This window comes from Triticum aestivum, chromosome 7D (genome assembly GCF_018294505.1).
Source record: "Triticum aestivum cultivar Chinese Spring chromosome 7D, IWGSC CS RefSeq v2.1, whole genome shotgun sequence".
NCBI classification, from domain to species: domain Eukaryota; kingdom Viridiplantae; phylum Streptophyta; class Magnoliopsida; order Poales; family Poaceae; genus Triticum; species Triticum aestivum.
The window spans coordinates 392,942,729-392,958,588 of record NC_057814.1 but is presented as its reverse complement, the minus strand read 5'-3'; the positions used below and the strand labels follow the sequence as shown (position 1 = coordinate 392,958,588).

The 15,860-nt window shown below is 45.0% G+C and overlaps 2 protein-coding genes across 2 annotated transcripts; one reads left to right on the top strand and one right to left on the bottom strand.

Moving 5' to 3' along the window:
- Window positions 1-7,310: 7,310 nt before the first annotated feature.
- LOC123168038 (uncharacterized) lies at window positions 7,311-10,289 on the top strand. The gene is made up of 4 exons (XM_044585904.1): window positions 7,311-7,889; window positions 8,673-9,104; window positions 9,216-9,528; window positions 9,697-10,289. The coding sequence occupies exons 1-4, from the start codon at window positions 7,371-7,373 to the stop codon at window positions 9,867-9,869; spliced, it is 1,437 nt and encodes a 478-aa protein (XP_044441839.1). The 5' UTR covers window positions 7,311-7,370; the 3' UTR covers window positions 9,870-10,289.
- Window positions 10,290-10,455: 166 nt separating this feature from the next.
- LOC123166243 (uncharacterized) lies at window positions 10,456-13,637 on the bottom strand. The gene is made up of 4 exons (XM_044584014.1): window positions 13,454-13,637; window positions 11,865-13,067; window positions 10,967-11,782; window positions 10,456-10,860 (listed from the first exon to the last, which is right to left on the bottom strand). The coding sequence occupies exons 1-3, from the start codon at window positions 13,527-13,529 to the stop codon at window positions 10,977-10,979; spliced, it is 2,085 nt and encodes a 694-aa protein (XP_044439949.1). The 5' UTR covers window positions 13,530-13,637; the 3' UTR covers window positions 10,456-10,860; window positions 10,967-10,976.
- Window positions 13,638-15,860: the final 2,223 nt, after the last annotated feature.

Below are 15,860 nucleotides of genomic sequence, written 5' to 3'. Positions count from 1 at the left end.
CTTCATCCTACAATGCCGCCGAAACAAGAAACGACTAGTAGCGGCAAGAAGAATTGGCAACATCAACGCCCACAACTTCTTTGTGTTCTACTCGTGCATAGTAACTACGCATAGGCCTGGCTCATGATGCCACTGTTGGGAATCGTAGCATAATTTTAAAATTTTCCTACGCTCACCAAGATGCATCTATGGAGTATACTAGCAACGAGGGGAAAGGAGTGCATCTACATACCCTTGTAGATCGCGAGCGGAAGCGTTCCAATGAACGTGGATGACGGAGTCGTACTCGCCGTGATCCAAATCACCGATGACCGAGTGCCGAACGGACGGCACCTCCGCGTTCAACACACGTACGGTGCAGCGACGTCTCCTCCTTCTTGATCCAGCAAGGGGGAAGGAGAGGTTGATGGAGATCCAACAGCACAACGGCGTGGTGGTGGATGTAGCGGGTCTCGGCAGGGCTTCGCTAAGCTTCTGCGAGAGAGAGAGGTGTGTTGCAGGGGAGGAGGGAGGCGCCCAAGGCTGTTGTCTGCTGCCCTCCCTCCCCCCCTTTATATAGGCCCCCTGGGGGGGCGCCGGCCCCAAGAGATGAGATCTCAAGGGGGGCGGCGGCCACAAGGGGGGAAGGGGTTGCCTTGCCCCCCAAGGCAAGGGGGAACTCCCCCCTAGGGTTCCCAACCCTAGGCGCATGGGGGAGGCCCAAGGGGGGCGCCCCAGCCCACTAAGGGCTGGTTCCCTTCCACTTTCAGCCCACGGGGCCCTCCGGGATAGGTGGCCCCACCCGGTGGACCCCCGGGACCCTTCCGGTGGTCCCGGTACAATACCGGTAACCCCCGAAACTTTCCCGGTGGCCGAAACTAGACTTCCTATATATAATTCTTCACCTCCGGACCATTCCGGAACCTCTCGTGACGTCCGGGATCTCATCCGGGACTCCGAACAACTTTCGGGTTTCCGCATACATATATCTCTACAACCCTAGCGTCACCGGACCTTAAGTGTGTAGACCCTACGGGTTCGGGAGACATGCAGACATGACCGAGACGCCTCTCCGGTCAATAACCAACAGCGGGATCTGGATACCCATGTTGGCTCCCACATGTTCCACGATGATCTCATCGGATGAACCACGATGTCGAGGATTCAGTCAATCCCGTATGCAATTCCCTTTGTCAATCGGTATGTTACTTGCCCGAGATTCGATCGTCGGTATCCCAATACCTTGTTCAATCTCGTTACCGGCAAGTCTCTTTACTCGTACCGCAATGCATGATCCCGTGACTAACGCCTTAGTCACATTGAGCTCATTATGATGATGCATCACCGAGTGGGCCCAGAGATACCTCTCCGTCATACGGAGTGACAAATCCCAGTCTCGATCCGTGCCAACCCAACAGACACTTTCGGAGATACCCGTAGTGCACCTTTATAGTCACCCAGTTACGTTGTGACGTTTGGCACACCCAAAGCACTCTTACGGTATCCGGGAGTTGCACGATCTCATGGTCTAAGGAAAAGATACTTGACATTGGAAAAGCTCTAACAAACGAAACTACACGATCTTTTATGCTATGCTTAGGATTGGGTCTTGTCCATCACATCATTCTCCTAATGATGTGATCCCGTTATCAATGACATCCAATGTCCATAGTCAGGAAACCATGACTATCTGTTGATCAACGAGCTAGTCAACTAGAGGCTTACTAGGGACACTTTGTGGTCTATGTATTCACACATGTATTACGATTTCCGGACAATACAATTATAGCATGAATAATAGACAATTACCATGAACAAAGAAATATAATAATAACCATTTATTATTGCCTCTAGGGCATATTTCCAACAGCATACTCAGGGAGAACACTTATACCTTAAAATTTTAGTGAGGGGTCATCTTATAATGCTACCGACGTATTAAGCAAAATAAGATGCATAAAATATAAACATCACATGCAATCAAAATATGTAACATGATATGGCCATCATCATCTTGTGCCTTTGATCTCCATCTCCAAAGCACCGTCATGATCTCCATCGTCACCGGCTTGACACCTTGATCTCCATCGTAGCGTCATTGTCGTCTCGCCAACTATTGCTTCTACAACTATCGCTAACGCATAGTGATAAAGTAAAGCAATTACATGGCGTTTGCATTTCATACAATAAAGTGACAACCATAAGGCTCCTGCCAGTTGCCGATAACTTTTACAATACATGATCATCTCATACAATAACGTATATCACATCATGTCTTGACCATATTACATCACAACATGCCTTGCAAAAACAAGTTAGACGTCCTCTACTTTGTTATTGCAAGTTTTACGTGGCTGCTACGGGCTTCTAGCAAGAACCGTTCTTACCTACGCATCAAAACCACAACGGTGATTTATCAAGTTTGCTATTTTAACCTTCAACAAGGACCAGCGCAGTCAAATTCGATTCAACTAAAGTTGAAGAAACATACACCCGCTAGCCACCTTTATGCAAAACTAGTTGCATGTTTGTCGGTGGAACCGGTATCATGAACGTGGTCGTGTAAGGTTGGTCCGGGCCGCTTCATCCAACAATGCCGCCGAATCAAAATAAGACATTGGTGGTAAGCAGTATGACGATCACCGCCCACAACTCTTTGTGTTCTACTCGTGCATATCATCTACGCATAGACCTGGCTCGGATGCCACTGTTGGTGAACGTAGCATGCAATTTCAAAAAAAATCCTATGCTCACGCAAGATCTATCTAGGAGATGCATAGCAACGAGAGGGGTAGAGTGTGTCCACGTACCCTTGTAGACCGAAAGCGGAGGCGTTAGTATAACGCGGTTGATGTAATCAGACGTCTTCTCGATTCAATCAATCAAGTACCGAACGTACGGCACCTCCGAGTTCTGCACACGTTCAGCTCGGTGACATCCCTCGAACTCTTGATCCAGCAAAGTGTCGAGGGAGAGTTCCTTCAGCACGACGGCGTGGTGACGGTGATGGTGAAGTGATCCGCGCAGGGCTTCGCCTAAGCACTACGTGAATATGACCGGAGGGGTAAACTGTGGAGGGGGGCGCCGCACACGGCTAACAAGTTGTTGTGTGTTCTAGGCGCCCCTCCCCACATATATAGGTGGGAGGGGGAGGGGGACAGCCATGGGGCGCCCTAAGTAGGAGGAATCCTACTTTGGGGCCTCCTCCAATTCGGCCTCCCCCTTTCCTTATCTCCGGAGGGGGGAAGGAAGGAGGGGAGAGGGGAAAGGAAGGGGGAATACTGTTCCCTTTATTTCCTTTCCTCCTCCCCTTTTCCTTTCTCCACTTAGTCCAGCCCATATGGGGGTGCACCAGCCCCTTAGGGGCTGGTCTGTCCCGCCCTTGGCCCAATAAGACCCATATCTTTGTCGGGGGTGCCCGGAACCCCTTCCGGTGACCCGATACGTATCCGGTACCCCCAGAACACTTTCGGTGTCCGAATACTATCATCCTATATATGAATCTTTACCTCTCGACCATTTCGAGACTCCTCGTCATGTCCGTGATCTCATCCGGGACTCCGAACAACATTCGATCACCAAATCACATTACTCATATAATACAAAATCGTTATCGAAACGTTAAGCGTGCGGACCCTACGGGTTCAAGAACTATGTAGACATGATCGAGACACATCTCTGATCAATAACCAACAGTGGAACCTGGATGCTTATATTCGTTCCTACATATTCTACGAAGATCTTTATTGGTCAAACCGCAATGACGACATACATCATTCCCTTTGTCATCGGTATGTTACTTGCCCGAGATTCAATCTCGTTACATTCACTTTGTGCGCGAGCAGGTGGCCCTTGGACGTATTCGGGTCCTCCATGTTCCGACTGCACAACTGTTCGCCGATGTGATGACTAAGGGACTGCCGACTTCCACCTTCAAGGAGTTTCGTTCCAGTCTCTGCGTCTCCGGCGCCGCTTCGACTACGGGGGAGGGGGGTGTTGAATATATTGTGTACGTGTATATTGTGTCTTGGGCCACCTCCTAGTTCCTATGTATAGTTGAGGTTGTGGCCCCCTTCTGTACTCACATATATACGTACCTGGTGCACCGATGAATGCATTGTGTTGCACAGTCTATTCTTTCCCTTACACTCAAGATGGACGCGAGGGACAACTGTTACACGCAGCACATGCCAATTACTTTGTTCATTGAATTAGGAAGGGGATTTTACCGGCAGCACAGGTCTGCTCTACATCGAAATCATGCGTGATCATGGCTAACGAATGCTTTCCCTCGACAGCAGGCATGCTGCCGTGGTGTGGTTCATGGCGGGCAATGGCAAGCTGGGTGAGTGCTGGCTGCTCCTTTTCTGAACACTTTTCCTTGGCAGTTTCTTCATGTGGCGGAACCAATCAAACATGGTTGATCCTCAGTGGGTATTCTTTTCAGTTTATATATTTCTGTTTTGCCAAAATGGGATCTGCTTTGACTCGAGACCCCGTCACCCGATACACTCGTCATGGGAGCACATGACCCAAACGCAACCATTGAGAAAATAATTAATTGGTTATTTGGATAATGTAGACAAAGAAAGGAATGTTTATTTTGAGACACGTCTAGGCAGGCATGATGAACTGTCTAGAGCCAGACGCTACTAGTGTCTCTGTATCCCGGCACAAAGTTGGGAGTGATCACTGAAGGATCAGACAACGGTAGTTGTTTGTGACGTGGCACATGCTAACACGCAGTCATATTTGTTGGAAGAAGCCTCTACAAGTCACTCGCATGTCAAGTATTTTTTTAACAGAGAACGTCTCCTCTTATTGAACTCGTAATGCCGAAAATTCTGAAATAAATCCAGAATAAATGCGAGCACCACTTTGATGGGCTGAGAATACCACTGTCCTCCTAACCATCCAATCACAGATTGATTCGCCGCATATAAGTACTAGCTCAAAGAAATGGTTGAGGTCATATATGATAAGCACATGTCTTTTGTATGAGTTTTTTTTAAGTATCATATCTTATAAAAGTGCATCGGGAGTATAAAGTTTTTTTTTTGAAAAAGATCAGATTTATTTCACTTGAAGTACAAAGTACCTCAAACATAATAAAAATTACATCGAGGTCCATGGACCACTGAAGGACCATTGCCGCCGCCAGAACGAGCCGCCGACGCGCGGCTATCGCCTCTCCCATACCGGAGCCAGCATGACCTTGTCGATGACAACCAGGAAGTATTCGTGCACATGCCTTAAGGACCAGCGCCCCAGAGCCGCAATCGTCATGTTGAATTCTTGAATCGATCTAAAGAACATGACACCAAATATCGCCATCGCGTACGCACGGCGAGAAACTCTAATCTCGCCGCCCCAAGGAGCTGGCAGGCATCTATGCCAAAGCTCCATCTAATACGTCCCAACGGACAAACTTGAGGAGAATCGGAGCCCGGAAGACTGACTGGAAGAAAGAGCGCCGCCATCCGTCCAAACGCCACCCCTGCGAGGACCAAAACCCTACCTATCTATCGAGATTCTAAGACCATCGAACGACAACTACTGTCTCCAGAACAAGCCGTTGATGCGCTGCTGTCGCCGTCCCAGAGCCGGTTTGACCTTGTCGATGACAGTCGGAAAGTCTTCGTGCATGTGCCCCTAAGGACCAGCGCCCTAGAGCCGCAATCGTCATCGTTGAACTCTTGCATAGATCTGAAGCACCTGAACCAAATCTCATCACACGACGAGAAACCCTAACCTCACCGCCCCAAGGAGGTGGCATGAATGTAAGTTGGAGCTCCGTTGACTACGTACAGACGGACGGACTCGAGGAGGACCGGAGCTCGAAAGACAAACTCGAAAAGAAGAGCCGCCATCCATCCGAGCGCCGCACCTGCGATGACTAAAAAAACTAACCTAAACTACTAACCGGGGCGGAGGCACCGGGATTCGCCTCCCCGTCACCAATTGTTGGAGCGGCAGACAGAGGGAAGGCGAATCCACGAGTTGGCCGATGAAGTTTGGATGAAAGAGTTTGCCCTAGCAGTCAATGGTTAAGGAAGGAAAACGAGAATGCAACAGAATTTTATGATTTATATGTCACAAAAATTACATGATTAGAATCTTCTTTCAAATAAAATTTCAACCATATACTTTTTATAGCATACTATATGGGGCGTGCTACGCGTCCGCGGGCGGAATCCGCCGCCCGTCTGATTCATTAATGCAACATGTTTGTATCGTTCCTCTTGCAACAAAACCTTTGTTGTAAAACCTTCACTTCTCTAATTTCTATAACACGATCCTTGTTGCAAAACCTTCTCTTCTTTAATTTCTGCAACAAGACTCAGGTTGCACAAACCTCTTCTTCTCTAATTTTCTGCAACAGAATTCTTATTGTAGAAGTTGTAAACGCATATCCGCCGCATCTAATTTTCTGCAGCAAGACCTATGCTGCAAAAATTGCAAGAACATCTTCGGCCATGTTGCGCATTTGCACAGTCATCGTTCGCCGCCACCATTTTGCAACACCACAATTGTTGCAGAGATAAGATGAGAAAGAGAGACGTGGTCATGTAGGTCATGTGTTGAGCAAGGGAGGCGGCAGACGGCCCACGCTGGATCGGCCGACTGATTAGAATCATTTCCCATGCTATAAATCATATGCTGTTAATATATACTCCCTCCGTCCACGAAGAGGTGTATTTCTACCTTGTGTGTTAAGTCAAAGTTTTATAATTTTGATCGACTTTAGAAAAGGGTAGTAGCATGTATGGAATTAAATTGGTATATTATGAAAGTACATTTCAAAACGAATCTAGCGATACTAATTTAGTGTCATAAATGCTGCTAATTTTTTTTATAAAATCAAGATGTGAACTTATTCGCAGACGGATGGAGTAAATAAGTAAAATTTGATCCAAAATACGAATGACTCTAATAAACCCGGACCACGAAAGTACAATTAAGAAAAAAAGCGTATTTTTGACACTACACTGTTAAAAAACGTTTTAAATTATGGGACGGAGGGAGTAGTTTGTAAAATAAAATTCCATTTTGCTCCCTGTCCGTGAGGCTACGAACCGTAGCCAGCCATGTGGAACCTTTCTGGCATCCTTCACACGCAAATCGAAAGGCACTTTGCAAAGGCACCTAGATCCACGCCACGTGTCCCTTCACTTCCCCGGCGTTGCACGCAACACCACAACACGGGAGATACCCAAAGGCCAAAGCACAGATCTCTTCGCTCCCTCCTCACTCCAACCCGCTCCCCAACCGACATGTGGGCCCACCAGAGCGGTCCCACGTGCCCGTGAACAGAATAAAAGGGCCCACTTCCTCGTCCCCTCCCAACCGCCGGCATTTTACACCTGTGCAGCGTGCCCCTTCCCGCCCTCATGGCCAACGGCGACCGCCTCGCCGGAGCACCGTCCCCGCCGCCCATGCCGCCGCCCATGCCCCCGTCACTAAGCAGGCCGCCGAATCGGCCACCGTCGGAGAACCACTTGGCGATCTCCGTGCCGCTGCTCTCGCTCGCCGGCTCCGGCGCCGACGCAGACGTGCCGCTGGCGCGGTGGCTCCGGCGGCTCGAGGCGTTCCTCGCGGTGTCGGGCCTCTCTGCCTCGACCCCTCTCGGCGTGGCCTTCGCGGCGTCCGCGCTGGCGGTGGTGGGCGTCGCGCTGCCCGCGGTGGCCGTGAGCCTCTCCCCGTGCCGCAAGCACGAGCGGGTCTGCGACGACTTCGAGGTTGAGATGTTCGAGGTGTGCGTCATGATGTCGCAGGCGGCGGCCGCAGCCGTCGCCGTCGCCTGCGTGTCGAGGAAGATGTCCATGTACGGCCTCCGCAAGTTCCTCTTCGTTGACCCGGAGCTTGGCATGCGGATCCGCTTCCAGAAGGAGTACGTCGTCAGGATCCAGGTGCTGTCTCGCAGAGCTCAATTTTGGCCTATTCTTCCATGACTTGCGGACGAATGCCTAGTAACTTTTCCATATGGCCCGTTGATTGGGGGAATTTTTGTGTGAGCTTTGGTATCCTGATTTAGCTGTGAAATGAGGCAAGGAACTTGTCTGGATTCATCTTCAAAGCGAGCAGCCGGGTGAATTTCTTGTTATACTGACTAGTAGATGAACAAATGCAACCGTGCTCCGCGCCATTTTGTCGAAACATAGTGCAACTGAATGATAAATTAAGTGAAATCAGGGAGCATATGATTGCTTTGCGTTGTGCGTGGATTTAGGAAGAAACAATACATTGGAAGTCTTGAGACTGTGGATGTAAGATGGTTCTTAGATTCAGGAGGTTTCCTTGTTGCAGCCCATCTGAAAGACTGAAACCTCCTGTCTGGATCCTTTTTTTAATATATATTTCTGCCGCCCTGGATTCATGGGCCTGTCCTTACTTGAGGGCGGGTCGAGGTGATCGATTCTCGGTTATATATGTTGTATATGCATGTCAGCATGTGCCTGCTTGTGTCCGCATGTGAGCGGGGCCATGGGTGTGTTGCACTAGCAGGTTTGTGTTTGTGCCACATGTCTGTTTGATTAGTCTCTGCTAGTCATAGGTTTAGTTATTTCTAGTGGAAATTGAATTATAAAATTCCGTGACTAGGACTGGAAAACATTATTCATTCATGACTCATAATGTATATGAGTTTTGTCATTCGATTTTTGTGTTGACAAGTGCTGCGACCCCAATGACAGGACTTCTTCCGAACACTTATGTGGTGGATATTGCCATGCCTTGCTGTGAAGGTCACCCGAGAGATGTTCCGCTTTTCCCACATGTTCCATCAGTCAATTTGGAGGTCATGCATTGTGCTATTTGCTTCCATCATGTCATGGGTGTATTTGACCACAATTGTGTTGTCTTCCTGCATGCTTTTCAACTTGGTTTGCAATCTACAAGTTATACACTTTGATGATTACGGCAAAGTTCTGGAGCAAGACGCGGATCCTCTAGTCTATTTGAAAGAGCACCTGCAGCTCCGCCATAATCTCTCCAAAATCAGTCACAGGTTCCGCATGTTTCTTTTGCTGCTCTTCTTTTCCGTTACAGCAAGTCAGTTCGCCATTCTTTACAAGACAACAGCATACAACGGGCCAATCAATTTCACCAATGGTGGTGATATAGCTGTGAGTATCATATGTTCGTTTATTCCAAAAATATCATAAACTTCCCCTTCTGTATGTTTCCCCTTCTGTATGTGGTGTCAATAATATCAGATCATAAATTTTCTGCTGCAGGTATCTTCAGTTGTTCAAGTTGTAGGCCTTGTCCTTTGTTTACATGGAGCTGCTAAAATTTCTCACAGAGCTCAAAACATTGCCGCAATAGCTAGTCGATGGCATGCTTTAGCGACATGCTCGAGTGATTCTACATATGTGAGCACCCCAAATGATTCTGGGAACCTTGTGCCCTTTCCAGCGCATATGTTTCTGAGAGATTACTCGGAAAGTGACTTGGAGTCTATGGAAAGTGGCTCAATGCAAGGCAATTCTCATAACACAGCTCAATTGGCATCTTATATGTCTTCATACCACAAGAGAGAATCGCTTGGTTAGTAAGCTAATGCTTCCTTTAAATTTTGCATTAATAAACATCGCTTTAAAGGTTCCTTCAAGTTGTGTCGCTAAATCTTTTTTTTTATGCTAGCAGTACATGCATAATGTTCTATTTTCCTTCATACAGTGCTCATGCATTTTATTCTACACTTGTGCATTGCAGTGCTCTATCTGCTAACCAACCCTGGGGGCATCACACTATACGGTTGGATTGTCGACCGGACATTCCTCAACACGATCCTGATGCTCGAGCTAACCCTTGTGCTGTTCGTGCTCAGCAAGACTGTTGTGATCCCAGCAAAAACGTTAGTCAACAGTTACATGAGTTTCCCATGAATGGAGTTTGGCGCAAGCTTAAACATTCCGATTTTGGTTTGAAGAGTGTGACACCCAGACACATAGTAGGGTTTGTACACCGCACTGGCAAAGACCGGTGCCACCATCGGCAAAGTTGATCCTTCTTGAAGACTAAAATGAACCCGGATTTGAGAACAGCAAGGTTGGTGTTTCTTGATGATTCCCTGTTTGGAGCTTGATCTTTGGGGGCAATGTCTCTTGAACACAAGATTCCGGCTAACGCGAAGCATGCAATTGTTAGACATAGGTTCCCTTTGATCACTGGACTGTACGTAGGATGTTGGTCTCGGTTGTGTTGTGTAAAGTTTTTGGACCGAAGCCAGCATCATATGGCTGTGCATATGTACATGTGCTCTTGTATTACCACGTGATATCTACGAGGACAAATTCTTTTTTTAACAGTTTTGTCAATGCTACTGGATTGTGTTGCCGCGTACTTTTCTTGGCGTAAAGTGGAAAACAAACGAACAAATAATCTACTCGTATATTTTATTTGAAGCAAACTTTAGGGGCACGGTCGCTCTGAAAGCACATGAATTCCCACGTTAGTGACAAGAAAAGGGGATTGATGAAACATTTATGCCTACAGACATACTTCTTCTTTTTTGGCACCATCGATCAAAGATTCCAAAGGCGCACAATGTTTCAGCAGAGCACGCAGAACGACAGGCATCATGGAAATTAAACAAGATAACCAGCGAACATTAGAACACTTCTCAAAAGGCACCACCTAACGTAGCATCTTACTACAGGCAGAAGATCAGAGAGGTCATTAAAAATCACAAGTTGGCATTCAGCATCAAGAGTTCGAAATCAGGAAGAGATCACAACCCTAAGATCTAGCACCCCAGGTTTTGGATTTCAGGCTCTTGTGCTTCAGAACTGGCCATCCGTTCTACCCCAGCTCATGTTGGATCCATCTGAATAGCCACCATTCCCAACATCCAAAGGTTATCCATGACAGATTAACCTAAAGAAGAAATCAACAAAAATGTCAGGAGTGTTAGGTTCGCACTTGATTTAGATCATTTAGTAGCAATCCGCTTTGCTGGCAACTTCTAAACAGAATTTCTTACCAGCAAAAGGCTAGTGGAGGCTGGAGAGATCCTTCATCTTTTTCCTAGTAGACATTCCGTGCAACGAACCATTATTATCAGTAGCCATCTTCCCCCTTTTCCTCTTTTGCTTCCTGCTGGAGAGGATGCAGTTCTTCTTCAATTCCAAAACCCCGATTGGCTTGTCAAGGACATCCTCACTCGATTTCCCTTTGCATATCATACCAATCACAGCCCTAGATGGTGTAGGGAGATCACATTCATCTTTTTCGTCCAGTGTAGTCAAGGATGCACTTCCGGGGGTTTTCAGCCAATCCATGATAGGGTTTTCTTTATCATATAGTGCAACATCCATCATCAATCTGCAAGGATCGAGCTCTTTTTTCCCCTTCCCATCCTTTTCTTCCTTATCTATTTTAGATTGTTCGAACCGCAGGTTAAGATTGTATCGGACATAGACCAACTTGTGAAGCTTTTCAGAAGCAAGCTGATTTGTCGCTTGTGCATGCATCAATGCATATGTGCTCCAGTTTCGCTCGCACCTGCTAGAGGACATACATCGGGACACAATTCGAATCGCATAGCCCTGAAGGAGTTTTACTTCTCCTCCAAAATATGACCACCAAGAAGCTGGGTCCAATGTGCTAGCACAACGTCGAGCAATATCTTTGTCAAACCTCCCGCTAGAAGAACGGAAAGTTTCGAACTGGTCCAGTGCCGCCACTGCATTTGCAGGTGAGTCTGCAACCTTCTCAATTGCCATCGTGAATGCTTGCATGTAATCTGGATTGCTTGCAAGATCATGCTTGTAGTGGGCTTCAGGATCAAGCACACCAGCTGTAGAAGAAAGAGAGTTAGATAAATTCACAATGGATGAAAGCCATTTAAAAAAAAAGAAACACAGTAACTTAGTCCTTACCTGCAATCATAAGAGTGCCATCATATAGATCTACAACCCTCCTGTCAACCACATCCATGAAATCGTTCAAATCTTCTGACCCCTCCTGGAAAAGAGATTGTAATTCATCCCTAGCAGCAATCATTCTAGGCATAAATCCAGAAATTGACCTAGTCTTAGGTGAATCCGCGTGCTGAAGTACAGCATAAAGTGGTCGGATTCTATCTAGTACCCATTTCACATCTTCCCACCAGGACCAGCTTATCAAGCAGTCATATGTGTAATCATAATCTGCCTCCCTACTCCAAGGGCCATCTTCCCACTCATTCGAGATCATCCACTGCCTGAGCTTGTCTTTATTATCCCAGTAACTTTGTAGGCACATAAAGTCAGTTCCGAACCTTGCGGCATTGGGTGGGATCAACTCTCCACCAATCTTGGTTTTCATTTGAGCGTGCAGAGGTTCAGAATAACTGTAGAAAAACCTACATATCCGCTTGGCACTGGAGAGCACCGCATCAACCTTGGGGATATTTCCAATTTCCATCAGCATGAGATTAACAGTATGAGCTGCACATGGCTGCCAAACAATGTGCGGATACTCCTTGATGAGTTGCCCGCACGCTTCCTTGAAGTTTGATCCATTCTGTGTCACAATTTGAACTACGAAGCCTTGCCCAATCTCCTCCACAACCACCTTCCTAATCAATTCATAGAGATACGGGATACTCTGCATGCTTCCGGTGGCATCAACAGACTTGTGAAAGTACATGCGCCTATCGCAGGAGATCATGAAGTTTACGATGGTTGTCCCAGTAGGTCCTATCCATGAGTCACACATCACAGTAACCCCATACAGACCCCACCAACCTTTCCATTCGGCCACACGCTCCATCAATTCGTCATACTCGGACTGCAGGCATGGCCCATCAATTTCTGAACCTGTAGGAACGTCCTGAACCACCGAACCAAGTTGTTGCGTCAATTTCATGGCCTCTTGGAAATGCAGGCAGTCGGCTTTCTCCCCAGGAATCCCATTGGCATGGAAAAACTTGGCCCAAGCCTGTCCAAGCTCCTTAGCTGAATCCTTTTGGAGAACCCCCTGGAGCCGAGGTGGGGCGGGTGCCCTGCGGCAGGAAAGGTCTGAATATATGCTTAAATCAGTAGTCACTCTCTGCCTACGACTTGGTGCAGACTTGTTCTTTCCACCAGCAACAGTACGACCTGCAATCCGTGTAGGTAAAATTTTCTTAGACCGCCGTATTCCACCATAGCAATAATCTGTTAGGGGGAGGAGGGGTATATGCCATCATATGAACATCCTATCGGAGACAGGAGGCATGTTGCATCACAGATAATGTTCTCGGAGAAACATTCCACATTTCCACCACAGATCAAGAACCATACAAGTGGTACGTATCACAACCTAGTGCATTTCGTAGACTGAACCAAACAATGCGGCGATCTACAAGTAGGGGTAGGGAGGAAAGCAAAAGGTGTTGGCACTGCTGCAACCCTAACGCCGTTTGAACCCCGACCCACAACAGATGGATGAAATCTACAGATCGTTCGGAGACGAGTTCGAGTAGAAGGCTATTAATTACCAGTACCTGAGCGCAAGGCCGCGATGCCGGGGGGACAGCTGCTGCTGCTGCTGTTGCTCCCGTCATCAGAGCCCGACTCCATGCCGGGATTTGGAGCTCTGCTCTTGTTTTGGGGAAGACGAAGAAGCCGCCGCCGGATTGTTGGGGGATGTTTTGTTTCTGAGGGTATTAGTGGGCCGTTAGGGGATGTTGGGGGGAGAAGCAAGAAGCAATAAATCGGCCCAAGAGAATTTCATGAGCTGGAAAGGCCGGATGAAAGCTTGCAGCGAGAGGGAATATCCTGACGCATTTTGCGTCAAACTGTCGAGCTCGTGAACGTGTAACATCGCTTTCGGTTTTAGGAACCTTTCAGAGATTCCCGACCGGTTTTAATTCGGTTTTGGGAACCTTCTAAAAAGCTCCTGAACAGGTTTTTTTTCTTTTTGTTTCTTCTTCGTTTTTCTTTTTCTGTTTACGTTTCTTTTTTTGTTTTTTCTTTCCTTTTTCAATTTTTTCTTTTCCCTGTTTTTTCTGTTCAGAAATTTCTAAATTTTTTTTAAGTTTAAAAAATGCTCTCGTCTTAATTTCTTTTCATAATTTCTAAAAAATGTTCATGTTTGAAAAAATCTTCACGAAATTAAAAAAAACTGGTTTCCAAAATTTGTTCGAAATTCATAAAAATATTCTTGCTTTTAAATTTTCTTCATAATTTCAAAAAATTATTGGTGTTTCGAAACAGTTCAAGAATTTCAATAAAATATTCCTGTTTTCAAATTTGTTCACAATTTCAGAAAAATGTTCAGGAATTTCAAAAAATGTTTTAGTTTTCGAATTGTTTTCACCATTTCAGAAAAATGTTCATGCTTAAAAAATGTTCATGGTTTCATCATTTTGTTCTCAATTTCAACAAACGTTCCCATGTTTCAAATTTTGATCGCATTTCCAAAAAAGCATACAATACAAATTTTGTTTGCATTAAAAAATGTTCTGTTTTAACTTTTTTTGTTCTAAATTTTAAAAATATTCATGATTTCCATTTTTTGAGAACTTAAATCCGTTCGTGATCTTAGTAAATATTCGGAAATTTGAAAAAGGTTCACATTTTTCGTAATTTGCTTGTTTTTTCAGAAATGGTTACATTTTTGAAACAATTGTTCGCATTTTAGAAAACTGTTCAGGTTTTTGCAGGATTTGTTCGTGTTTAATTGTTAAATTGGGATTTTAAAAAATAAATATAAAGAAATTGCGGCATTTCGAAACTGCTCGCAGTTTTTAAGAAATGTTTTCAAATTGTTTTCCAAATCTCAACTTTTTCTGTATGGTCTTATAACATTTCGCACCTTCATGTTTAGCTGCTGCTGTCTAGTATGGTGGCCAAGGGCTCGCTATCAGTTGACTTTAGTGTGTCTGGTTGTGGGATCAAATCACGTCACACTATGTTTTTTAGTCTTCTTTGTGTCGCGCGATAGGAAATGGATTGGGCCGGCCCAGTCACACGTCAAGCTCCTGCATGACGCAAAATGCGTCATATAGGAGGTCCCGAGAGGGTACCTACCGTTTGTCCACAGCTCTATATCTCCGTCCAAGAACAAACAAATCCCTGGTCTTCAGGCAGATCACACGAGATGCTAGCCACTCAGTCCAGGTCCCTCTCGTGGTAAATTGTAGGGGTGCGTCCGATTCAAGGCTATTCGAGCCAGTTTTTTTTTTCCTTTTTTGCTTTCTTTTGTTTTTTATTTTCCACTTTATTAAATTCTTTATCAAATTTTGTTTCTTCATTTTTTTTCTTTTCATGTTTCTTTCATTTATTTTACTGCCTTTTTTTGTTTTCTTTGTTCTTTTGGATATTATTATATATATTTTTGTACATGCCAACAATATTTTTTTAATATAAATTAATTATTTTATAATACATGGTCAACATTTTTTATACATATTTTTAACTTTTTAAACATAAAATTAACATTTTTTTAATACATGGTCTAAATTTTTTCTATACAATTTAAACATATTTTAAAATGCTTGATTAAAAAATTCAAATAAAAAGGTTACATTTTTTAATACATGGCCAACATTTTTTCTTTACACATTCAACATTTTTCAAACCTTAATTAACATTTATCAAACACTTGTTCAACATTTTTTAAATGCATGATTAACATTTTAATATAAATGATCAAGAAAACTATACACACTTAACATTTTCCAAATGATTGATTAACATTTGTCAAATGCTTGTTCACCATTTTTTTCAAATACTCAATTAACATTTTTATACATCATTAAAAAATTCATCATTTCTAGTACATTCTCAACGTTTTTCTATACACATTAAACATTTCCCAAATGCTTGAATAACATTTTTTAAATAATAGTCCAATATTTTTTTCAAAAATGCTTGGTTAACATTTTTAAATACATCATCAAAAAAATT